Raw genomic sequence first — 27,491 nt, 5'->3', positions numbered from 1 at the left:
GGGGCAGGTTTCTAACCCAAGGTGACTTGCAATCTTAAGACAGACAAAAGGGAAACCAAGAGAGGAAGGGGAGGGAGAATGCTATTCTCCTCAGGTCCTTCTTGTGGGTTTCCCATAGGCATCTGAGTGGCCACTGTGAAAACAGAATGATGGAATAGATGAATGTTTAGTCTGATCTAGCAGGGTTCTCCGTTATTCTCTTATAATGGTGTCCACCTGAGAGGAGCCGGAACTGAGTTCTGGAATACTGTGTTAAAATTATGGGAACCACAATTTAAGAAGGATGTTGAGCAGCTGGAATGTGTGCAGAGAAGGGTGACCAAGATGATCAAGGGTCTGGAAACTAAGCCTTACAAGGAGTGCTTGAAGGAGCTGGGTATGTTTAGCCTGGAAAAGAGGAGACATGATAGCCACCTTCAAATATCTTAAAGTCTGTCTGATGGCTTGGGACTCGAGCTCAGACTCGGAACCAGAGGAGTCTCAGTCTGTACTGGATCCTTTGCCTCAGGCATCATTTGAACCAAGTCTAGGGCTTGGTCCCAGTCTGCACAGGTTCCCCTGCAACAAACACCAGTTGGGCTGAGTCAGGGGCCTGAGCCTGCCCTGGCTCCAGATGCAGGGATTACGTCGTTGCCTTCAGCTGGGCCATCACTTACAGCTGCTCCACTACCGGTTGGGTCAGGGGAGACTGAGGTGGCCCCTGGGTCTAATAACCCACCGACGTCTCCCGAGCTGCAGACACTAAGGTCTGAGAGAAGGAGAGACCTGAGTACTCGCAGGAGGAGTGCTCGCCTTTGGGCGAAACAGGGAGGTGAGTCGCCGGGGGATCAGGACCGGCCATTACCCCAACAAAGATAAAAGGCTGTCGGACTCTGCCCCAGGTTGCATGAGCAACGTTGCTGTATGCCAGATCCAGATCCTGTACCTGTCCTTGCCTGGTTTCCTGCCTCATATCCTGCCTTAGCCCTGTCGGACTGACTTCTAGAGGAACTCCAGATTCTGGACAGGTCCTGGACTGCGTTTCAAGGGTTACCCCCTGGCCCAGCATAGGCTGTCACATGGAATAAGGAGCATGCTTGTTTTCTCCTGCTCTGGAGGGTAGGACTCAAACCAGTGGCTTCAAGTTATGAGAAAGGAGATTCCGACTAAAAATTTGGAAAAAAAAACTTTCTGACAGTAAGAGCTGTTCGGCCGTGGAACAGACTCCCACGAGAGGTGGTGGACTCTCCTTCCTTGGAGGTTTTTAAGCAGAGGTTGGATGGTCATCTGTCATGTCTGCTTCAGCTGAGATTCCTGCATTGCAGGGGGTTGGACTAGATGACCCTTGGGTCCCTTCCAACTCTATGGTTCTATGAGTTCTGGCTGGGGGGGGAGCCCTGGTTGTACTCTATGCCAGTTATATGTACCTAGGCTTAGTTATAAAGGATGGGTTTGGACCAGGGAGTTGCTTCGTTTATATCCCACCTCTTTGCCTGACATGATAGCAGGCCTCCAAGGTGACTGTCAGTAAGCAAGAATACACAATGTTTTTTTTTAAGTCACTGGCAAATGAATGGAAGTTTGAGAGCGGATGGGTGGGTGATTTGAAAAGTCCACTCTCCAGGCCTCAGATGCTGTTGCTGCTGCTCCTGCTGCCACAAATCCAACAGCTACCCAAATGTGTTTTGGTTCCCTGCTTGCCATTCATAATGCATCACTTTCCAGAAGGTCCATTATGGAGAGATTTGCTCTTTTTTCGTTTTCTAGTGTATCACCTCTGGATGGAGAAGCCAATTTGTTATCCTGTCAAGTGACTCACTTAGCTTCTGACAGACAGGGTGCTCACCCCAGAATATTCCTCACAGTCCATTAGCAAGAGAAATTACCCATTTTGGGGGGCTTTCCATCTCAGTACTTTCTCATGTTTAAATATACAAAATACATTGTGATTGATATTAGCAATGGTAGACAGGCATAGCCCCCGTTTGTCTGGCCACATCTAACTGTCATGTCTAAAAGCAGTGGGCATATATGAATGGCTGATGATGCTGAATAACTGAATGATGATTGAGCAGCAGAAATCCTTTAATGCCAGCTTCCTAATGATTTGAATCAGGATTCACTTTGAGACTCGCCTGTCTATTAGTATGTTGTTCCTCATCTCTGCTTCTTCCTTTAATAACAGTGCAGTGGCTATTCCGATTAATAGCTTTGCAGGACAGTAATAATTTTGTCCTTGGCATCCTGTGTGTGATGAGATGAGGGTGTCATATATGGAATCTCTTCAGAGTAGGAAAAGTAAGATCAGCATATCTATATATACAGGAATGTGAATCCTTAATAACGGGATCAAGAAAAATATAACCATCTCTATTGTAACGGTTTTCAAGATTACTCTGAGGTTACACAAATAAACTTGAACTGTAGACTGAATTACAATCCTATATTGGGCATGTTCACTGACAAATGTATAAGCTTTTGGAAAATAAATAAATAAGTGAAATGCACGTAAACATGGTGTAGAATTCCATCATTGGTGGGCAAGGAAACCCCTGTCATTTTGCTTGTTTTCATGGCTTCAGGGGAAAAAACCCTTCACTTATTAATAATTTAATTTGATGATTCATTCACTTTTCCTGAGATTAATTCATACTAGCACATAAGGAATAGAAAAATACAATACAAGCAAGCAAACATCAATAGATTCCAATGTTAAGCTACAAAACTCAGAGCTGACATTCTCATTTAACGACAATTGGTGTAGACTTATTGATTGTGGCCATCTGTGCAATGGGTCTTCTGCTACTTTATCTGTATGTTGTAAATATCTGAAAGGAAACGGCAAGAGAACTCAGATTTACAAGTATTGTTTTCTCTTTAATGCAAGCAGAAAGTAGACCACAGAAGTGTTGTGGAGCAGAAATGCGGTTGGTTCTTTATTGTAAATAAATAATATTGTAAACCCAAATCCCCTTGTTGGGAAAACAGAAGAAGATGTTTGCAGACATCTATATTTATTTGGAATGTCCCCTTTATAGTATCTTTATACCTTATTATTGTTATTGTATTTATATCCTGTTCTTCCTCAGAGAAGTTCAGGGTGGCCCACAGAGTCCTCCAGAACCCATTTTACCCTCCCAATAACCCTGTGAGGCTGAGAGAGGCTGGGTCTTGAGGTCACCCACAAAATGTATAGATGCATACAGGAAACTCAGAATGGATCAGCTGTGTAAGTGGATGGTAGGAACATGGAAACACGGGAAGCTGCATTGTATCGAGACGGACTATTGGCCCATTTAGCCCACTGCTGTCTACACTGACTGGCAGCAGCTCTCAAGGTTTCAGACAGGGGCTATTCCTATCCCTACCTGGAGATGTAAGGTGTTGAACTTGGGACCGTTTGCATGCAAAGCAGAGTCCTCATTACTGAGCGAAAAACCCTCTCCACCCCAGCAATGAAGCACATAAATAGCCTATTAAAATAAGTTCCTTGTCTTTGCTACACATGTAGATTTTGCACAGTGAATATAGAAAAAAAAGTCAGACAGAGACCTGTGAGGCTCAGTCTGGCCTTTGTTTCTTGTCTAGTGGCGCTCCCACATCAGGCATTTTGTGTGGAATTACTGTGCTTCCTTCATTCCCTTTCTGTGAGGCATCCATACATCGCTGCCATCTAACCATTGTCCTCCTGTATTTCCCCTGTGTTTCTTCTGTCTTTTCTCAGGCTGCAGAAAGTCTGACCTTTTCCCTCTCTCTTTTTAGAAGAACAGAGGGTTGCTACAATCTCTGCCTGTGTTGACAGCCATGCTGCTGCTCTTCCATCTTTCTAAAATGTCAGGATTTCATGGGCTGTTCAGCACACTTTTTTCAGCAAATGTAAAATGCCAGCCTCCCCCTGCCCCTCGCACACAAACACACTGAATCCAGATTTACCTACTTCAGGAAAAATCCCTTTAAGTCAGAGCAACTAAAACGTCTTGGCAGCAACCTATTTACACTATCTAAATGACTTGCTTAACCCCTATCTGGGAGCACCCTTTGTGGGCAACTCCATTTGCAGTTTACAGCAGAGAAGCAATGATACATAGCCCCAGGACCTGCCTGTGTGTATATATGTGTGAGAGGTGTGGAGCTCACAGGCAAACTTCAGACCATAATACATGGCCTGTTGGCGAGCAGCACCCAGCTCACACCCTCCAAGGGTCCCCCTTTTCCAGGGACAGTTCCGGATTTACAGAAGCTGTCCCGGTTTCTGATTTGATCCCAGAATGCCCTGCTTTTCCTAAGGACATCCCTATTTCCATTGTCTAGGAAAGCTTTTAATGTTTGATGTATTACAGTATTTTAATATTTTGTTGGAAGCCGCCCAGAGTGGCTGGGGAAGCCCAGCCAGATGGGCGGGGTATAAATAAATTATTATTATTATTATTATTATTATTATTATTATTATTATTATTAGAGATATGTTGGAGGGTATGGTAGGATGTCCCTGTTTTCATTGGAGAGTATGGAGTTATGCCACCCTGAGCCAAGGAGATAAGTAACTATACAACCTTTAGAAGACATCTGAAGGTGCTTCCCAGTCAGATGGGTGGGGCATAAATAATACGATGATGATGATGATGATATAGACATCCCTAGTGTCATTGGAGACCATGCCCAGTTGGTGGTCTAACTACTTTAGCGAACAATGCTGAAGGCAAATACATCATAGATAAGGAACAATGGCAGTTATTTTGGGATGGGAGCTATTACTCCTTTGCTGTCCACTATTGAAACATGCTGAAATCAGAGTAGAAGGAGGGGATAGCTTTTGAATCTGTTTCAAAGTATACAAAGCATGGGAGAGGGAGAAAGTCACCACATCAGTGAGGTAATTTAAAAATCCACCTGCGGGATTAGCTAGAGCGATGGCATAGCCAGCTATTACCTCAGCAAGGAAGGGGTTGAACAGCCTACACAGGCTGACCATATGTCCTGACTTATTCAATCACAGAGGAATTATATAGCATAAATGGAACAGGCATAAAAACTTTACATGCCTCATTACTTCTCTTTTTCAGCTGTGTACTGTCTCTTATTAACACAGCCTTTGGCCCAAGAGCTTTTAAATTCCACAATCGGTGGACATTTTTATTTTTTGGTAATGTTCATTTCTTCATGGAAAAAAATAATAATTGTCTTTACGGAGTTACGCCCTTAACAAGATAGAGGATTTCAGATTCTGAACCCCACACAGATTTTCTGTATATCTGAGCCAAAATTAATACCACCCACGCAAGCCAAATTTCCAAGTGAAGAGGTGAGAGAATTTGGGGGCAGCCTTGAAAATTTTAAACCTTCAGTATTGCACAGTTTTTCATATTACAGGAACCAGGGTTGTTGGGTGCTTTTTTTATTTCCCTTTTTAAAAAAAAATCAGGTCATCACATTTTTCAAATACATAGGGCACAGATGAAATTATAATAACAACCAACTCTTTTCAGCCCAGAACCCTACAATTTGGTTTAAGATTTTCTGTCTGGAAGCTGCCGTTATCTCTCTTTGAATTATTAGGACCTTCCAAGCATGTGAAGCAATAAGCTGGCTCTACTAATTATTCCTGAAAGGCTCATTAAAGGTGTTTCAGACTGAACAAGGTTAATCATCCATTAATAGAAAAACCATGTGACATAGCTCCTCTGAATTTCTGTTAAATAAAAGTTTAATTGATTGGGTATATGTTCTTCACACTTTCTCATACCTTGTTCATGTCACAAAACTAGTAATTAAAATAAAATATTATTCAGAGTTTAATTGGATACCTGAGTTGGAGAACTGTATGCATTGCGTAGCCATGGGGTTGTTTTCATTCCTTAGCTCTAAAATGAAGACTAAAGGATTCTCAACCTGTTGTGACAGCCTAACTAAGACAACTAGGAAGGAAATTTCCATGACAAACCTTTAGCTGTAGCAGAACAAAATATCTGGCTGAATACATGTATTCAGTGGACTTGAACTATGGCTACAAGCTGACAGAGTCCATTCAATAGTCTTGTAGCACCTTAAAGACTATCACACTTAATTTATTTTGTCCATCTGGCTGCATTTCCCAAGCCACTCTGGGCAGCTCCCAACAGAATATTAAAAACACGATAAAAGTTCAAACATTAAAAACTTCCCTAAACAAGGCTGCTTTCAGATGTCTTCTAAAAGTCAGATAGTTGTTTATTTCCTTGACATCTGGTGGGAGGGTGTTCCACAAGGTGGGCACCACCACCGAGAAGGCCCTCTACCTGGTTCCCTGTAACCTCACTTCTCACAATGAGGGAACTGCCAAAAGGCCCTCGGAGCTGGACCTCAGCAGAACAATGGGGGTGGATAGTAGGTAGGTATAAATTGCAAAAGGCAAGCAGACAGATGGGTTCTTCCCCCTGCCCTCCAAAAAGCAGGTCAAAGAGCTAAACAATGGAACTGGTAGCAGATGTGCTGCATTTCTGTGCAATTACTACAAGATTAAATCAAATCATATACATCCTTCACTTTACTCCACTCAGGCACGCAAAAGGCCTCAGAGTTGAAGAACACATCCTAGTCTGGCAAAAACCATACCGTCTGACTTTTTCATACCCCAAAACGGGACGTGTGTCTTCTGGGACATGCTCCCGAGGAAGTCATACGACCCACACCTCACTCTCGCTCCCCAAAGAGCACTTTTTCAGGGGGGGAGAGTGCAGTGTGAGAGCATGCAAGATCGCAGCACCCAAAATGGCCTCCGTAATCTCGCATGAAAAAACGGGATGTCCTGTTTTCCCAGGGCACTTGGCAGGTATGCAAAAACATGTATGGATGAGGCAGAGCTAGTGCAGGGTGTGGCTTTGGAAAAGTCCTGAAGGCCTGCTAGAGAGGCTTCCGGGGGGGGTGTCACATTAAGCTCCCATGCCTGATCAGCTGTGTCTTGGTTTCATGGCCACCCGTGTCCAGTTCTATTACTTCTTATGTGCTATGTAGTAAATAGCAGTATTGGCTTAATGACAGTTTTGATCAAGAAAACAGTGTGGAAGAAAGGGTTTGCTTCTCTGTAGATATTAATGGTATATGCATCTGATGAAAGGGGCTGTGATGCTGCCTTATACCACAATCAGTTTGTTCAGATTTAAAGCACCGCTGTTTGGGGCAACTGACCAAGTCTCAGGAATGTATGACTCCCTGATACTATATTTGGATAATGCTCGTATCCTGCCTGTACTTCTCTTCACAAGGCACCAGGTGCTCAGACCTGGAACTCTAGCTGTGGAACCCAGTCATCTTGTTCTAGTTGTTCAGCTTGCTAGTGGAGGGACCGTCTAACCTCATCTCTGCTGCTCTGTGGCATCACCACCACAGAGGAATGAGAGGTGGTAATGCTACTGTTAGCATAGCAGGGATCAGCTGACACAAGGGGCTGATAGGCTTCCACCTGATTCTGTGAAACTGCTGACTTGGTCTGGCACCTTTACTCATCCAACCACCAGCCCAGTCTCTAACCTCTTTGAGTTAATGGACGATCTGTGATCAGAGCTTGAAGGATGTAGCCCACCAGCAACTTCATAAACCTTCTGGGTTTCCCACCAACCTGTTTGCCAAAAAGAGGGGAGCAAGACAACCATAATACGTGGCTGATGCGCTGCATTCATCTTGGCGGTCACGAGTTGTACGGACCTCTATTAGGAGACTCCTATTGATTTAGACAATGGCTTGGAAATAATGTGAAGACCTAAATGGTGATGTATAGTCTGCTTTAGCATGCCTGCAATCTACTTACGCTCAAGAGTATCTATGATGTTGTTTAGGCTCATAATCGGAGCTACTAAACCAGCAATTAATTATGCTATTAATCACTGTGCTTACATTAATTATAGCTCAGAGGAATTGCCTGGTAAAATGAAAGTCACATCCATCTAAATTCAGCCTACCTGCTGGAGCATGAAACAAGTTTCAAGATACCGTATTAATTTTGTGATGCTTCAAAAAGAGAGAGAGAGAAAGGAAAAATGAACATGCTACCACCACTTTCTGGGCCTGTATTCAAACAAACTATAGGCATGGTCACACACATGCTCTAAGTGTGGGTGGGGGCAGTGGCGGAGGAAGAGGAGTGCGGGGGGAGTGCACCACCCCCGGCAGCACGATCTCAGTGGGGTGCCATCGTGGGTTCCCCCCACCTGTGCTGGGCACCATGCCCCCACAGGCGGCACGCCACATCCCTCTGTGCAACCAACGAATCTGATAAAGTGGGGTCCCTGGTTGTGCAGAGAAGTCTACCCATGTTTCAGTGAACATAAGTAGAAGCCCCCTGAATAGCTTTCCCTTGTAATGTAGGGAAGATCAGAGACTCTACACAAGAAGAACTTGGGGCTGGGGCTTGCATGTGTGCCCTGTTCATCACCCACACTTTGAGCATTCAGCCAAATTCCTGAACACACCTTTTGTCTCACTACCATCTGGATCCATCCTAGTGCAAATATTTCTGGTCTTATTCCACAAGCATGCAGAGAGTACTCACATTGGTTCTATGATGTAGCTCAAAGTGGCATTCACAGTGTCCCCAGATAGTATTACATGCAGACACTGCCCACAGCCATATTTGATACAGTTTCTATATCCTGTGTCTCCATTTAGCACCCATTAATTTGTTCTCCAAAGTACTCCCCTCTTCCCACTTTGAAAAGTTTGTTCACACTCTGGTTCAGCCTGCAGACTAAGACTGTTCAAAGTTGAAGTCTTGTAGCAGAAACCTGGATTCACCACTACATAATTAAAAGAAACTTCTAATACTTCTGCTTTTGGATTGTCTACTTCAGTGGATATAGTACAACATGTGTAGGAAAGATGCACAATGCTTAGCCTCCTTTATAATCACTAACAGGGACTTCCCCAAAGACCTCCGTAATCAAGCAGAGATATAAGGGATCAGGCTGTGCTTAAGCTGTTCCTGGACCTAAGTCATCAAAAGCCTTGTAAATTAATACAAGAACATTGGAAACTGGCCCAGCAGTGTAAACATGCATTTCCAAGTTTTGTTCATGAGCTGCTCCCCACGCAAGGTGCACATCATTTTGCTTAGTGCCAGAAGATGCTAACACATGCATCTGATTAGGAGATGACAAAAGAAGGGAGGGATGGGCAACGGAAAGACACAGAAGTGCGAGAATAGAGGTCAGTAACCCAATAAGCATGGGATGATGTAACTGTACACATGTATAGAATAACATTATCCTCATCCTTCCCCGGCCTGGCCGAGACTGAGAAACCTTTTCTGCCAAATAGTGACAGAGTTTATGTTATGAACTGCACATCCAAGCTAAAACTGGTTGAGCCCAGAAATCTCACATTTCTTTTGGAAGGATTATGGATTAGAGAAAAAATATTACACAAATGTATGTTATTGGGATACACTCATCCTGATCTATGACTCATTAAGAAGGCCCTTTGGCATCCAATATTGGATAGCCTCAATTTATTACAAATCAGCAATCACAACAGAAAATATTATGTTTGTTTACACTTGAACAACAGCCAGAAAATCCATCATGATATACTGCCTAAACAAGAATACGATTCCTTCACTTTGAGAAAAGGCAGGGGGAAGTGGACCCACCATTTTAGACTCGCAGTTCTCAAAATGTGAGTCAGGAGGGGCTGCTCTCACTAAGCCTGCGGGTTCCCAGCTGTGTTTTCAGAGCCCATTAGTGTGATTCGAGGGACCAAGAGAGAAATTATTCAAATAAATGAAGGTGCTTAGAAACGTGCGAATTCAAAACAAAACTTAAATTTGCCGAATGTCATATTGCAAGGCACACATTTATTTGGAAGTAAAATCAGCATTGCCAGCTCTTGAAATAAAGAATTCTGGTACATGGCTGAGGTCAGGTATTTGGTCTCCAGAGCAAGTCTAGGAATGAGTGGATTCAAAAGGGAGAGCTTACCATTTTAGGTGTTACTTCTATAATGTACAGAATACTTGGGAAATGCTGAAGGGAAGAAATAGTTTGTGCCTCGAGGCCCCAAGAGCCACCCCCCAAATAAATACACACGGACACTTATATTAGTTTAAGTTTTTAGGCAAAATTTTTGGCCACAACTTTATTGAAATACAATCACATGAGCGGTATTGGCTTAGGCACAGTCTCCCCACTATAACTGGCTCTACCTCTCAGGGTGATTGTCAAATGGGGTAAACCAAACGAGGGAGCTAGGTCGATGAGGACCAAACTAAGCTCACCCCAGGGTTCCTGTGGTCCTGGCATGGCCCTAGCCCCTCAAGCAGACTTCGGACGAGATCCAGGACCCCCAGATTCCTTTAACGGAATACCCAGTTCCTGGAGGGGCAGGTGATGGCCGCACCTCCCCTCCCCACAATCCAACTGAGCCAATGCCTAACCGCCACCTTACAAGTTGTGACGATTTGCCAAGGGGTAGGCGAAAACCAAATGGCTAAAGCCAATCTGCCAAATGGAAAAATTCCTACCCAGCCCCTGTTCCAAAACAGGCAACCCAAACCAAAGCAAGGCCAAGCAACTCTAACTAAACTAGGGAGGGTGGGCGGGTGTTCAACAGTGCGAAGCAAGTGCCCCTCCTTGCATCACACTGCTGTTTTTAAAGCCCCTGGGATCACGCCACCCACTGGCTATTGGCTAAAATTGCCTAGTGTGATCCCAGGGGAATGGCCAGGACTTCTTGCTCCTACCCCCCCCCATTTTAACCCTATCAAGTGAGCTCTTGGGTCCCGCGCACAACCAGGACTCTCTGTTATGAGGATCCCGTTTAGAGGCAGGGATGGCTTTTCTCCTTGTTTTCTCAGCAGCAGGCCTGAAAGCAAACAAACAGGACCATCCCAGCTGGCAGTGCTAAAGGAAGTCCTATTAGATGTTAATAGGGTTCATATCCAACTAAAAATGGCAATGTTCAGGCTGCCAACTTCAGTGCCTTTGGATCAGGCTAGAAATGTGTACAAAAGGTTAATGTTTCCCATTTAAACTTTGTTAATTAAGTCATTAGTCTTATATAATTGTTTAATTAAACCATATAATTAATAAGTGCATCTTTTAGGAGCAGGAGCTTCAGACAAATCGCATGACTCGGCCATCGGTAAGACCGTGCTAGGAAGTACACACAGACTCATCCAAGTCACAAAGGGCAGAGAAGCCAGCTTGTTGTTCTGCTATTTCAATATAAAAGAAAGACAAGGAAAATAATGAGAAAAGAAAACAGTAATTAAACCCTTTTCTTCCAAGCTGATTAGTTAAGGGGAAATTAAGGGGAGACTCATCAATAATCCCCCAATCACACAGTACAGGAACCAGTAAAAGAGACAAAAGCTATAAGGATGCTTTTAAGTAATGTTGCAAGGACCTTTGATGGGAAGAACTTGCTTGTGAGTAAACATTACAGAAGAAACCTGGCACAGGGAAGGGCATTGCTACAGTGCAATATTGCGCTTTTTTGATTCTGCTTCCCACTGACTACTGAAAAACCTAACAGGACAGCCAGCAGAAGTTACTCCTGTTCCAAACTCTGTTCGGCAGGAATTTGACTTATATACCACCCTTTTTGGCATCTGGGTTCTGCTGGGTCACGTGAACAAGCTAAAAAGGGTTTGTAATACCCCATCTTACCCAGCTACTCCCCAGAATGCCCCTTTTTTGGACTGAGCACCCACTTAGCTGGGGGAGGGCAAGTGTAACCAGACATGGAAGCCCAAGATCCACCAATTCCAAACTCTCTCATCAAGGCAGATCTTGGGTTTGGATTATGTGGTTAGTGTGGCAGGAGCTCAAGATCTATTCTGCATCTTCTGAAGATGTAGGAGAGAGAGAGGAAGGTTGGATGTTTTCCCCTTCTGGAAATTTGTGTGTGGGAAGATGTGCATTCTGTAGGCGTTATGGGCAGTGCTTTTTTTCTTAAAAAATGTTTAGGGGTACTCTCATTTTGACTCAAGAAAATCACCATTTTATAGTTCAAATCGGGGAAAATAAATACAGTAAATGGACAAAAGTACAAGGATTCACAAAATGTTTAGGGGAATGCTTACCCCCTGCATACCCCCAGAAAAAAAACACTGATTATGGGCATCTTTCCCCTTCAGACAAGACCCACAAAAGCAAATAGAGAAATAGCCAGGTAAACAATTATCTGCATAAGCTCTGGGAAGGACAATCTGGTAGAGAAGACTAAGCTTAGTGCCCTTCCATAGCTTTCATGTAATAATGAACATAGTCATCTTTATTTCAACATTTATGGTAGGGAAGTATATATTTTCCTAAGAATTTCAAACGGCAAAATAACTCCCCCCCCAGCTGATCACTCAAACTCTTCCCCTGCTTTTGAGTTTAGTTCTGTGGACCCTAGAGATTTTCTATTCTAAATATTTGGTTACTCATCCAGACTAAAGCCAATCTATCATATGTTTATGATCCACCCATTTTCATATTAAGTGTATTTTCTGTCTTCTCTTAAAAATACATTAACATGCTTTACAAATATTTAAATTAAACACAGGCTGCCTTTCCCAGCTGAGTCCCAGCCCTGTTTTGCAGTTGCCCCAGTGGAATTCCTTTCACATCATTAGAGAATGGGGGTTAGGAAGAGGTGCAGCTTCAGTGCAGGCTGAGCACAATCTAATATATCCAGTCAATTTGAATATTCCATATGACTATGAAGTCAGTTTCACAGAGAAAGGATTGGGTTGTTGTTTTTTTACAGAAGGGTTGTGTTTCTCCTCATCCAAGACACACCCCTAACAATCATGACAGTGTCAGAACTTAACTATCAAACCAGCACCTCTCAGCTGTGGGAAAAGCTAAGCATATGTGTTTATTTGTGAAAGAGGGGTGTGTGCAAGCATACACATTTCCTCCTCTCCAACCTGTCTCTTTTATGCATCAGGCCAGTTGTGGGGGACACAGAAAGGTCAATGTGAATTGTGGGGTAGGTTGGGAGGCAAGATTTTTCGTCATATGCTATAAATCTGAAATAAATACAGTAGAGGTCCTGATTCTCTATCTGCAAAGACCACCAGGGTTCTTCTAACTATGCCCTGGGAGGCCCTCTCTAAACATCAACTCTCCATTCCATAGTATTGTTTCCTGAGTCCTAAGACTGTTGTACAAGTTGTTGACTATCTTTGCAGATTAAAGTTGTGCATTACGCCAATCTTAATTCTGTGCTGCACATTCATGGATTCAAATTCATCCCTTTACCTTGCCTCCTCTCAGTTGCTCCAGGTACTTGCCTCCATTTCCATCTCACTTAACGCTCGTTCACACATTGCACTGTGCACATGTACAAACTGTCTCTACACAGGTAGAAATAGTTGTGTGAAATAGATTACACATGTAGTTTTATACAGTTCATTTATTGTGCGCACAGGTACACAAGATGGTGTGCTTGTTTGTTTGGCTTAAAAAAATTAATCAAAATGAACATTTAACACTCAACATGAAAACATTGAAGGCACACTACCAGCTCTTCCACTGACACGTGAAGAAGGGGTGAGAAGAATAAATAAGCAGGGGGGAGAAAATGGGGCAGCTGGAGAGGGGTGGAAAGAGGTCACCATATGATTGGCTTGAAGACCCAAAGCCAGACTGGCCTTTGCAAGTTATGTGTACATTAAAAGCATATGTAGATGTCATGAATAGTTCCATATAAAGTCATATTTGGCAGAGACAATGCTCAAATGGGAACAATTGTTCATATATGTCATAAAGAGTCCACCAAACAGCTGCAAAATCCTCAGTGTTCTGTGTTTCCACTTAATAATTTCAAGTGGTAGGCGAGCTTTTCCAGAATAGCAATGTTGACACTTGTACACTTCTTGAATGTTTAGTTACAGAGTGAGGGAGGAGAAAGGCAGTGAAAGTTTAGGAGAGGGGCTGTCTGATCATAGTTAGAAGGGGCTCCTTTTATTATTACAGTGGCACATCAGGTTACAAACACTTCGGGTTATAAACACTTCAGGTTACAAACTCCGCTAACCCAGAAGTAGTACCTCGGGTTGCGAACTTTGCCCCAGGATGAGAACAGAAATTGCGCACCGGTGGTGCGGCGGCAGCAGGAGGCCCCATTAGCTAAAGTGGTTAAGTGGTTAAGAACAGACCTCTGGAATGAATTAAGTTCGTAACCCAAGGTACCACTGTAAAAGCAAGGCACACAGAGAAATAATAATAATATAATAATAATTTATTATTTATACCCCACCCATCTGGCTGAGCCCCCCCCCCCCGCCACTCTGGGTGGCTTCCAAACGAATGTTAAACACACAATTTGTGCCTTACATGTGAACAGGATGAACATGCGAATGATATCCCCCACCATCACTGTGATGGGATGATGAGCTGCTTGTGCGTAAAATTTCTAGTCCCTCAGGGTTTTGCTAAGTCCACAAACCCCTGTCTGTAACGGAGCTCCATCAGCATGGCTCCGTCAGTCGCTGGCAGAATCCGACAGTGGGCGTTTACGGAATTTCTTCCAGCATAAAAGCTCCTTAACGGAAACACGCCTTCTGGACTCTCTGCGTGACAGTTTCCGGCGAGGAGTGGGTGTCCCTATAGGAGGTCCTGAAACCTCCCCACTGTTCTCGCTGGAATTGCCTCTGAGCCATCCCTCCGACTCACTTTCCCTTGGAGCTCTTTCTCTCCCCCTGCTGGTTCCCTCCTCAGCTGATAAGTCTCTCCCAACCTCTGGGAGCCCTTGCACCTCCGGTTCTTCCGATGACAGTTCCCTGACAATCACATTTAATGTTAGCCCCAAACTTGCAAAGATTGGAATTTTCCAGCATCTGGTAGGCCACAATATGTGGATGTTGTGCATGCCTGACCCACCAGACCACTGGTGGGTCAAGACAATGGTTCCACTACTCAAGACTGAGTAGGGGTGAGGTTCATCCGTCTTATTATTACTTGCCTTCAACTGTTTTTACTTTTCAAAGCGCTGTTCTCCTTCTCTCTCTTCCCACATAAACAGGACAGAGAATAAGCGACCAGGAACCCCCATAAATGAATATGCTCAAACTCAGCTTCAAGAAATCATCAAGCAGATGCGAGAAAGGACCGCTACGTATAAAGAAAAACTGAGTGACCCAGTCATCTCCTCTCCTGAGCCCAGTCCAACAGCAAGTAAGTTCATTTGTATAGTTGTAAACTCTCAGAACGTATTTTGTATAGTCAACCATCTACCTATATCTGTATTTAGTTGTGTTTGGTTCCTTTGCTATGGCTTGTGGCTGATTCAAATAAAGATTTTATCTCTCTAAGTTCATGGAAACAAATTGCAGCCTCGCCAACACTTCCACTTGTCCTTTGCCTAGAAGGCACAGGTCTGAGTGGTTTTCCACTTGACCCACACTTTTTAGGCACAGGTCTGAGTGGTTTTTCCTTTGCCTGTCACTTTCCCCTGGAAAACCTGCTCTTTAGTGCTAAAGTGGAACAAACAGCAATCCGCTGAAAATTCAGTTGCCATTTGTTCCAATTCAGTGTTAAAGATTGTGTTTCCCTATGGGAAAGCAATGGGGCAAAAGGAAAGGTGGATAAGCCCTGTACCACACCTACATGTGCTTGAATTATTCTTGAATGTAATAAACTGGCACTGTCATTCAAATCATTACACTGGTTTGTGCTTCCTAAGCTGTATGGGTCAGCCCTAGACAGTGTGTGAACCAGGAAACCAAACATTAAGTCCAGAAACCCATGTTTTGAAGACTACCCAGTGCTTGGCACTTGCTCTGTTTTTGCAACTCCAGGAAGAAATCAAAAACTGGAGATTGCTGAGTGAGTAAATTACACAACATTTGGGGCATAAACATTATCTTGCAATTTTATTTTTAAGAGATACTGACATTGACTGTAATACACTAAGCCACAGCAGGATATGCATCTCACCTGAAATCAATTAACCACTGTATTTAACAACTGTCAGAAGAAATCTGTATTTCTTACAATGCACAATAGACAGAAGGAAGTGTATAGTTGGCACATTCTGCAGTTCATTGAGACTGCTGTCTGCTCTTAAGCTGAATGCAATAAACTGGACAAATGCACTGGGGTGATTGAGATAACAGCAGCTTATCTATTTCCTTATGCTTGCCAAGAAAAGTAGAAATCAGAGAAATGAAATATCAATATTTCAGCTTTTTGGTCCTGCAACAGAACCCTTACACACACTTTTCTTTCCTAGATTTTGCCAGTAGCAGACCGTGTGGTGGGGCAACAGCAAGGTTAGCGCAGTGCAAATGCGCCAGCAGGTGTACTAGATGGTACTACTGGTGCGCTTGCACTGTGTGAATCTCCCCGTTGTCTTTCCCCTCCCCCCTACCTCCTAGTAAGCAGCAGCCATGCATCATGCTGCCTCACTGGATTTCTGTCTCTCTTGCATTCAGGCACACCTACAGCAGAAATTAAGATACCTTGTGTTTATTAAGTTAATAGAGCAGGAGGGAGTCTACCTTGCTGGCCTGGCCCCACCCCCAATATGAACATCACCAGCAACTCCATCCTTTTGACCTCTGCACATTTGGCAAAGGTCTTAAGGTCTAGAGACCTGCAATTCACATGATGAGTTTAATGCCCAATTCATTTGATGCTTTTCCTGGGCAGGGAGGCAGTTCGGGGGCGGGGGGAGCTGGCTTATTTTCATCAACATGTTTTGAATCAGCACACAATGGCCAATCATGTGATTAGGTCTGGCATACTCTTCACATCCCGATTAACAATCAGATGCCGAAAGTTTTGTAACTTTTTATATCCAGAGCTGGTCTTACCATAAACGAACACAAAGCCGTTGATTTGAATGAATTCCAGAAGGAATCCTACTTTCTAGCCTCATGTCTTATTCAAACTGGCAACCCTGTACAGAATGCAGTGCTATTTTTTTTCTAGGAAAAGAGGTGCCAGAACTCACCATGAACGCTTCCCTTGTTCTCTTACAATGGCAATGGCGCCCATCTGAGAGGTGCCGGAACTGAGTTCTGGTGAGTTCTGGCTGAAAAGAAGCCCTGACTTAATGTATGGTCATCATGCATCTTGCTGAAAGGAAATGATTAAAAAAATACATTTAAATGCATTTCAACTTTCATACCTAGGACTCGTATCATCATGGTGTAGGGAAATATTAACACTAATAACAATATTAGTTTTAATCCTCACCTTGCCAAACATGTTCCTGAGGCAGAGTGGATTTTGTTGACAGTTGTTCACAGAGTGCAGACCCGCCAAGTGTCCCTATTTTCCAGGGATGTCCCTGATTTAAAGAAGCTGTTCCAGTTTCTGATTTGATCCCAAAATGTCCCACTTTTCCTTAGGATGTTCCTATTTCCATTGGTGCAATATTGGAGGGTGTGGAGTTATCCAACTCCCTCACCCCCCAAGCCATCTGAAGGGAAGTTCTGTACAGTGGTACCTCGTGTTACAGATAGGATCTGTTCCGGACGCCCATCAGTAATGTGAAATGTGAAATGCCCACAACTCGAAGTGCTGTGTCTGCGCAGGCGCGCGGCATGATTTGGCGCTTCTGCGCATGTGCAAAGCATGATTTAGTGTTTCTGTGCATGCGCAAGTGGTGAAACCCGGAAGTAACCCATTCCGGTACTTCTGGGTTGCCGCAGGACGTAACGTGAAAAGATGCAACATGAAGCAGACGCAACACAAGGTATGACTGCATAGGAAAGGGTTTTTTAAATGTTTAATGTTTTATTATGTTTTTATATATGTTGGAAGCTGCCCAGAGTGACTGGGGAAACCTAGTAAGATGTGTGGTGTATAAAACAGTAAAATTATCATCATGGAATGGGACATCCCTATTTTCATCGGAGAAATGTTGGAGGGTATTCTAGCGTATAACTCTCTGTAGCTTCAGATATCTTTGTGCATTTGAGAAACTTGTGTGCAATGCTGCATCTTTGGAAACTTCTCTAGCACCCAAAAAGACGGCGCCACCCCCTCCGCCAAAAGAAGAGAAAAAGGAGGAGAAAAAAGAGGAGAAAAAAGAAGAGGAGAAGAAACCAGAAGAAGCAAAACCAGAGGAGCATTACTGTGATATGTTGTGCTGCAAATTCAAGAGGCCGCCCATGAAAGAATACTTGAGGAAAATGAAGCTACCAGAAAGTATAGATGCATACACAGGTAAGCTGAATGCCTTCTTACAGGAAAGAGCTGATGGCAGCTGTAAATACAACATAATTACTGGTAGTTCATACTAATTATAAAGGCCTCTGTTGACATAAGTTAGGGTTGCCATATTTCCAGAAGTAAAAAATCCTGACACGAAAGTTGTTGAGCTTTTTTGAGGGGAAATCGACCAAAAGCATGGGCAAAGAGTGACACTGAAACACACACTTCCTGGTTCTGTTGGCAAAAACCTGGACATTTTCCCAGTTTTTCAATATTCACCCCAGCCCGGAAATTTCTCCACTTCAATCCTGTGCATGTCTGGGAAATTCCAGATGTATGGCAACCCTGCATAAGTCCTACTGTTCTGTTACACAGACAAGTAGGTGGGTTGGCACTAGTCACTTATTGTATTCACTGGTGAAATTAAGAATGTGCCTTGCCAATTCAGTTCAAAAGCCCAGCCCAGTTCATCTCAATTTTTTCAGCCTTGGACTCACTTTTAGCTAACCTGAAACTTGTGACCCACTACTAATTTGAGGACCAGCTACAAGAAAGTGGCCTGCTCAGTCAATGCTTGGTACACAGCTTAGCCAACACGTAAGATGTCGTTGGGTTTTTGAGTTGTAATTAAACTTGATATATCCTTGGGTGTTTTATTTATATATTGAAGGCGATGTATTCTCATGCCAAAAACAGGAAGAGTAATTTTAAGGGTGTGTTTTTTGTTTTTTCTAGATCGTCGCTATATAGGATGGCTGTTTTTGGTTACCGTTGCTTATAACTGGAACTGCTGGTTCATCCCACTGCGATTAGTATTCCCGTTTCAGACACCAAGCAACATGATATACTGGATTGTGGTAGACATCTTATGCGATATCTGCTACGTCTGTGATCTGCTGATATTTCAACCCCGAGTACAATTTGTGAGAGGTGGAGATATAATAGTAAGTAAAGGTGGGCAGGGAGGTAAGACACAGAAGAATCACACAATAAGTAGACCCCGTAATGTAGCAGGTAATGTTGGATTTTGACCAGAGGGACCTATGTTCCACTCCCCACTCAGCCATGAGCATGGGCCTCTCTAGTCTAAATTAATGTGACTATTCCTATAATAACTGGCCATATGTAATACTAGATATGACAGGTGAGTTAGCAACAATGTCTGGAGGCCCATGAGTTCCCCATCTGTTCAGTAGAACACATGAGTCTTTAATAGTGTGCATTTTTTAAAATAAAAAAGATATATATGTTGCAGCAGATGATTTTCAAATCTATATGATACAGAGTTTGAGAACTACTTTTAAAAATGCAACTTTCCTGCTTTCTTGATGCATCTTTCTTTTCCACTTTTTACTATGGAAAAGTAGTTCAGCTAGCTGAATAGGGAGATATCTAGTTACCATAAAGGTATGTATGATAAGAATTAAGGAAAATAGAGGGATTAACTTTTATCCATTTTGTATGCCGAAGAAATTTTTCCTTTCCTTTGATTTGATTTATTACATTTCTATGCCGCTTTTCATTCAAATGAATCACCAAGCGGCTTGTAAACAATAAATAACATAATAGAACATCACAAATACAACATAAATTGTAATGAATAATTAACAAAATACAATCAATAAAACACTATTAACAAAGCAACTAGAAAAAATAAGCTAAACAGCACAATTTCAACAAAAGACACATTAGAGGTTTCACAAAGTACTACAGCATTCATAACCTATAAACCAATATTTAAAAAACAAACTAAGCACTGAAGAATTCATACACACACACACACACACACACACACACACACTCCACCCCCATGACTCATAACCTTCCACCCTATTCAGTTCATTAAACAGCACATAAACATAATGCCTGTGGCTTCTAGGAATGGAAGGTGGAGCAAGGCAGGTGCCTGGTGACCAGCACAAAGTCTTTGTCATCACTAATAAGGATAAAGAAACCTCCTTCACATGAAGTACAGAAGAATGCTCAGGTGCACAGTTCTGGTTAAACACAATGGGAAAGGCTGTAGCTTAGAGGTAGAGCTCCTGCTTTGCCTGCAGAAGGTCCCAGGTTCAATCCCTGATCAACATCCCATACCCTTTTAAAATGTGGCTCTTTGGGGGGGGTATTATTGGGTAATTGCTTTTATTTTAATTTTATATACTGTGATCTTTTTATGTGAACCCACTGAGACCCAGGGTGGTATATGTCAGGGAACTGCCATCAGCTCAGAGGCGAGAGGGGGAAGGGCAGCTGGATTACAGAGAGCCTCCAAAAATCGTGGGAAGCAGCACTTCCTCAGCGGAGGAAGGAAGCCCCGCCTCTATTTTATTTTTAAGAATATTTTTTTATTAACCGACCAATCACATCAAATCAAACCAAATTACATAAATTCCAAATTACACAGCCGAATTTTAAATTTTTGTTGGGGGTACCCATATTTCAAGTTCCGAAGGGGATCCAATCAACTTCTTGCTTCTTACTGCTGTTTTAATGTCCACAAATCTAACCTTATGATGTTCACAGTACTATCCAGTCCTTTCTTATTGTTTTTCCACATCTCTTGTTGTTATTTTCATATATTTTTCCTTTCTCTTTGTGACCTCTGATAGTCTCCACAAGCTGGTTAGAACATTTTGTAATCCTGCGTGGATATTATTTTTTTTATCCAGTAGTCATATCCAGACGTTTTCCATATAACATCACTTCCATACATCAAAACAGTCTTAGCGTCATTAATCTTCACCAATCTGTCTCCTTTCTCAAAACCTCTGAGGAGATTCACCAGGAATGCAGTCTGAAAACAAGTCCGTTCTTCCTCCCGGCTATAAATCCTTTGGCAAGATGGCGACTCCGAATTAATTGCTGCACCATTCCAAAAGCTCTTATTGCTTCTCGATCTCCATAAAGCATACTTTTGGTTAAAGTTTATCTCCACACAGACCTTAATCATCCTGCTTGGGTCAGTTCAACCGACGATTCTAATGAGGAGGGGTTCTTGTAAATCACATAGAAGGAAAGTAAAAAAGGTTCCCCCCCATTCAGTCCCGTTGTCAACATACACAGCCTTTGGTGTATCTTCATCGTAAAATATTCCTGTTTCTCCAACCCGTCGTCTTCTTTCGCAGAGGTCACTTAAATTAGCAGACTTCACTCCCCTTCTTCACTTGAAATATGTGCATTTGCTTCTTTTGTAATTAATTATTCCAAATTGCTGCAGCTAGTGCGCGATCAGAGACAGCGTCCAGGAGAGCCGAGGTCCACACGGGGGCATTCTGCCTAGGGCCCTCACCCCCTTCTTTCAAATTAGGGGGTGATTTATGGGCACAGCAGGCAAGGGCAGTGTTCCCCATTTCCTTGGGGCAACAAGGGAGGCTGCCTACTCCCATAACAGCCTCTTAATTACCCCGTGTGGGTCGGAGAGATGGTATTGTCAGCCATCTTCCAATGCTCCCCCTAGTGCCCCCCGGAAGCCCCGCCTCTAGTGGGGAAGAGCTGTAGGGCTCAGAGGATGCAAGAAAGAGCCAAGACACCGTGCCTGAGCAAAGCGGGGAGGAGGGAGGTCCCCCTTTACCCAAGCCTTCCCTGCGCAGTAGGCTTTCGCACAGAGAGGGGAGGCATCAGCTGGGGGTCAAGAGACTACTCTGCTGGGGAAAGTTTAAGGACCGCCCACTCTCAGATTCTGCTAGTGAGTGAGCAAGACATGGAATAGAGGCATTCTGCATTGTAAATGTTTTGCACCAATAATAAAGCCTTTGAAAAGACCAGTGAGGGACCTTGCCTGATCGCTCTCGAGCAACCACACCGATAGGCATAACAGTATATAAAGTCAATAAATAATAAATAATAATCTCAAGGTAGGGTTGGGAAGAAAGCCTGTCTGAAACCCAGGAGTGCTGCTGCCAATCAATGTAGACCATAGTGGGTTAGATAGGCCAATAGTGTGACACAATGTAGGGCAATTTCCTAAGTGCAATCAAGCCCCACCTACACACAGACAGTAATTTAAAAATAAACATCTAATCATTCTTAATGTTGACAGTTCTAATGCTAATGAGAGCACATTCATCCCACTTTGTGTGTTCATACAGCCTATGAACCCATACCCCTAATCCAACTGCTCTGAGATTTTTATTCTAACATTATATCCCTCTATCCTCCCTCTATACCTTTAAATATTTTCAAAAATGATATTTAAAGAGAGACTGGATATTTTCCCCATGCAGAATCATGAAGCTTTAATCACCCCTAAATGTCCACCTACCTGCATAGGCTTCTTCTCAGTCTTGTTTCCTAATGCATATTGTTTATTTGAAAGAAATAACCAAGTGTTAATCTACATATTTGCTTAGATTTCCAGATTTTCTAAACCATTCCCAAACAAAGTTACTAAAAAAGAAACTGTGTCTTGGAAAGAGGTTATCTCCCTACAAACATACAAATCCCGATCCAACTTAATATCCCAGGGTTTGGTGTCAGTGTGTATGACCCCTTGCTCAAGCTCAGCAAAACAAGATTGTGTGAAAGATTGTTTGAGACTCTGATATATGCTGCCTTGAGTTCCAGAGGCTATACATTAAATTTTAAAAGTTAGCTGTAACTAAATCCAAAATCAATTGAATGAGTTGGCTTTGCCTAACTGAAGTCTCATTGCTTTCAATAAAGCTTAGTGACAACTCACATTAGCTGGGTAGCCAAGGATAAGGATTTGGATGTATGCATGAAAACTTGCCTAAAACAAAGGTTTGTGCTTTGAAACCTCAGTCCACAAGTGCTAATGGACTTCAGCTAATCATGTCTAATTTAGTCAGATGCTATCCTGAAATGGTTCTTTGTTTTTGTACTGAGCTTTACCTAACTGCATGTTTTTCCTGCTTCTAATTATAGTCAGATAAAGTAGAAATGAAGAAATACTACCGGAGCACGTTAAAATTTCGGGTAAGTAAATAAGGCACGCTTGCTAAGGGAACAAAGCAGTTATTCAAACTATATATCCACTTGGATATGGCTATCCTACAGCTTCCCTCTCCCTACCAAGGTAGTCTTCAAGGTGGAAATCAAGCAGAAAATCAGTAGTGATGTACATTTCAGATGTTGAAACTGAAAATGAAAATGATACCTGATCAAAAACTTACATTCCCGTCCCAAAGGGTGGTGAACCTTTGGCCCTTCAGACATTGCTGAACTGAAACATCCACCAGCCCCAATGATCATGACCAATAGCCAAGACTGGGGGGAACTGTAGTCCGAGGCCCCTCACCCTTGCATGAAAGAAATAAGAGGTTTGCCTTTGATGGAGCATCAGAGATTCAGCTCCTGATTCTCCTGTTGCAGCCACCCTTGGAAAGGCATATTTGCTTAATTGTTTGCCTACTTTCTGATGGGCCTGTTGGCGATGTATCGTATTTGAGCAGCACTTGAAGTCCTTCCTACGTTACTGCATTCATTACAAGGGACTGCTCTTGTGAATGAAAACTATAATGTGGAAAGAAGCCTCAAGAGATTTGGTGTTGAGAAGGAATCCTTTCTTAGCTCAGATGAGCCATGCTCATCTTGAAATCTGGATTAGATATTTGAAACTCACAATATTTCAAGGCAAAATTTGTCTGCTAAGGACCAAAGAAATGTGAGGTGGGCAAGAACACAATGTGGTCTGCTACTCTTGCCCTGAAATGGGATATACTGACTTCACAGAAAACATTTTGCTTGATCTTTGTCAATATTTTAATACCACTTATTTGGCTTTTGACTACATATGCAGTTCTGAGCTTTTCTTGAAATCTCCCAAAGATGGACATTTCATTTTAGCACCTTGTTCAATCTCTTACCAATAACTTAGATGATGAATCCAGTCAGAAACTAGGGATCCATTGGACTTCCGGGGTGGCGCCATTGGCAATGGCGGACTCCCTCTGAACCGGAGGGACCAGCTCCGCGTGAAACGGGTCTTTTCCGCTACGGCGAAGCGGGGACCCTTTAAAAAATCACAGGCGGATGCAGCCTGTGACCATGGGACTCGGCGGGCACCTTTAGCGCCCCCCAACCCGCAAAGGAACCCATAAACGGGCTCCAAAGTGAAGAGGGGGAAGTGGCGCGGTGCTGTGAGTCTACTGCTTTTTCCGTGGAGCAAAGCCGCATAGCCGTTGCCGGAGAGTGCTGCCTTTTTCCTGGGACAATTTGGCATCTAAAGAATCACCCGTGAGTACTTAAAACTCGAACAATTGGACTTTAAATAAGGATTGGCCAGTAGAGAGGAATTGGACTTAAAATTTACTTCAATTTGGTACTAAAACAGGAAGGTCTAAACAGGAAGTCAGCCTTCCATTTCTTTGTAGTCAGAATAAAGCAAAGACAACGTAACTAGAGCATAGAAATTCACCTTTAAAGGATTGGCTTTCATCATTTAAAATCGTGGAACCCCCCTTTGGTAGCAGGAGAAGAAGGGGGACCTCTTTTTGGATTGTTTAAACCTGCAGAAGTGAGTTTAAAGTAAAGTAACTTTCCACCGTCCTGATCCTGGAGCGGAGTATCAGGACTGACGTTTGAAGCTCATTGACCAGAGACAAATGTTTCTGACAGATAGTTAAAAGAAAAGTAACATAGTGACTCCATTGTTTCCTTTCGCATTTCAAAGGAACAAATATTGACTGAATATTTTAAAAAAGAAACTTTGTTGCTATTGTTCTTAAAAGAAAGAATAAACAAGTTGTCCCCCTAGAGGGAGACTGTGAAATTGTAACCAACTTCAGGAGCTTGCAGCTGTTACAGATTACAATCGTGGGAAAGGACTTGTGACCTTGCAGGACAATGTCTTCAGAAGCTCTGTTGGGTGCTTTCTGTAAAATAAATGCCCTACTGGATCAGCTAAGCCAGAAGACGGACTTGATGACTAATGCGACCAGAAATTTTGAACAGGCAGTAGGAAACTACATGGAGCCTACCCAGGAACTAAAACAGGAGTGTGCTATGACAGCACAGATGAGAGAAGAGGATACTGCTGAATCCTGGGTGTCAGAAATGGAGGGAGCTGCGGCCCTACAGGATCATGAGCCTCTGGATTTGATAAATGAATTTGGAAAAAACCAGATTTGGAAAGATAAAGTTAGGTTTGGTTTGGAAATGGGGGGTTGGAATGACCCTCCCATGCCGGGATGTTTGGACTTTCTGAGTCTGGTAATGGGCCGTCAGATGTTTGGAGCTGTGGGGGCTTTTAATTTTGGAGGGAATCTGAAACAGGTGTTTAAATATCACATGGAGTTTAGTCTGGACTGTGGAAATGGGGCTGATCTGTTGAAAAGGGTCAAAAATATTACTAAGCTGGAGTTCCTACGAGTGGAAGGAAAATATGAAGAAGAGCCGTGGAAGGGACATGGAAGAGACTTGAGGGCCTCGGATATAAGGACACCAGGTTAATGTGCTAGATAAATGGGACAAAAAGGACTGACAAAATCCGGAACCAGGACGAAGGGACGCTGGATGAAGATTGGATTGTTTTACTTGTTTTTCTTTTATCATTAGGACTGCTTTAAAATAATTGATGAATGCTAGAAAAATGTTGAAATGGAACTACTTGGTTCTAGTAAAAATGTTTAAAGAATTAGGTTAATGGTATGGTTATGAGAAGTCGGTAAAAATAAGATTTAAGTTTTAAGTTTCAAGGTTTGCTATAAGACAAGATGAAAATAGATTAAGATAATGTAAGGACAAAATATTATGAACTATGGATAGGATTTGCTGTGATAATTATTAACCAGGATACAAGAAAGGGGAGGAGGAGGAGGTCAAAGAAAGAAGGTAATGAAAGTTAAAAACTTGAGAATGATGGATGTATTTTTTCTTTCTATTTTTCTGTTTTGTCTTTTTTTTCTTTTTTCTTCTTCTTTTTTATAATTTTAAAAAATCTTTAATAAATATTATTATTTTTTTAAAAAAAGAAACTAGGGATCCATTGGCTAATCCCGCTTTACAATACCATCATCTGGGCTCAGTTTATTTATATACTGCATGCATTTTCTGGAGTGCTCAAAGTGGTTCAGAGAAAAGAAGAAGGTAACAACAATTTTCTGCATATAGAAAATGTGTTCCATGTACTAGAAAGATAGGACCTGAGCACTCCATTACAGTTTTTAACTACATGAGAATTAATTTAACATTGTAACTGAACTTTTTTCTTCAACAGCTTGATGTGTTCTCCGTAATACCGTTTGATGTCTTGTACGTTGTGTTTGGATTTAATGCAATATTTAGAGCAAACAAGGTGGTGAAGGTAAGATGAGATTATCTACTGTTACCCTCAGTCCAGGGACAGAAATCCTACTTGTAAATGCATACTGTTGCTCATCCACAGTGGTCAGGGGAGATTTCCGAATATACACGGCACAGGATGGTATCAAACTTCTTCCAGCTGCACAACACAAATTGGTTGTTTTGAAGTTTATTGGGTCATTCCAATTCTAAATAAGTGGTTTTTGAGCTGAAAAACATGTGGTTCCAGATGTCAGCCAGGTTCCCAGAAGGCATTATATGAACAAACACTGATAACAGAACTTGCCTTTCCGTATTAATTTACCACCAGATGAGTAATTTAAGACATTTTCATTTAACATAGCAAGAAAGATTCGTGTGAGGGACTGATGTGGATGCTTACCTACTCAATCCATCTATAAACACTGCAAAATGGATCCTTGTACTGTTGGTTTATATGAGGCTAATGGTGGATCCATCCCTCCTTCAGATTGTTGGTGATGGTGCCAGTCTCTTGCTTGGGAAATAAAGAAGGGGAATACAACTCTCCCTGATATTGTTTAGAATGTTGATTGTTAGTCTGTGTACTGTTATTTTACTATTTTCTACAGCTTTTATAGTATGAGTCACCCTGAGAATATTTATATCGAAGAGCAACAGAGAAAGCCATCACTATCGTTATCTGATGAAGGCGACATACACACAGTCGCACCTGGTTTCAGTTTTTTAGCTAAAGCAGCCCTCCCCAACCTTGTGTCCCTCTGATATTTTGGACTACAACTCCCATCAGCTCTGACCCAAGGTGACTAATGGTCAGGAATGATGGGAGTTGTAGTCCCAAATATCTGGAAGGTATCAGGTTGGGGAAGGCAGAGTTACAGGAACTGTGGGCTTGCAGCATCTGTTTGCACGCATAGTTCTTCATACAATTCCAGGTGTATTTTTGGACTTCTCCATCTACTCCATAAATTAATCACATTTTGTCCTGCCTTTCTTCCAAGGAGCTTAAGGCAGGAGCATATATGTCCCATCTCACCACCACCACCACCAGATATTTTCTCCTTGCTGCAACCCAGCACCATTGATTAGGCTGGGAGATAGTGAGCAACTCAAGGTCACCCACTGAGTTTCACAGCTAATGGGCTT

At 42.6% G+C, this 27,491-nt stretch overlaps 1 protein-coding gene across 1 annotated transcript in view; it reads left to right on the top strand.

Moving 5' to 3' along the window:
* The window catches only part of CNGB3 (cyclic nucleotide gated channel subunit beta 3), a gene marked incomplete at its 5' end in the record, with an annotated part of 56,204 nt that overhangs the window by 5,642 nt on the left and 23,071 nt on the right, over positions 1-27,491 (top strand). The window contains 5 exons of the mRNA XM_083624256.1: positions 14,965-15,116; positions 17,910-18,116; positions 18,840-19,048; positions 22,989-23,039; positions 26,281-26,367. Coding sequence (XP_083480382.1) covers positions 14,965-15,116; positions 17,910-18,116; positions 18,840-19,048; positions 22,989-23,039; positions 26,281-26,367 — 706 coding nt within the window. The remainder of the gene's footprint in view (positions 1-14,964; positions 15,117-17,909; positions 18,117-18,839; positions 19,049-22,988; positions 23,040-26,280; positions 26,368-27,491) is intronic.

This window comes from Podarcis filfolensis (genome assembly GCF_964270895.1).
Source record: "Podarcis filfolensis genome assembly, chromosome: 7".
NCBI classification, from domain to species: Eukaryota; Metazoa; Chordata; class Lepidosauria; order Squamata; family Lacertidae; genus Podarcis; species Podarcis filfolensis.
Note: the sequence above shows the minus strand (reverse complement) of the source record. Positions and strands in the feature narration are given on the sequence as shown.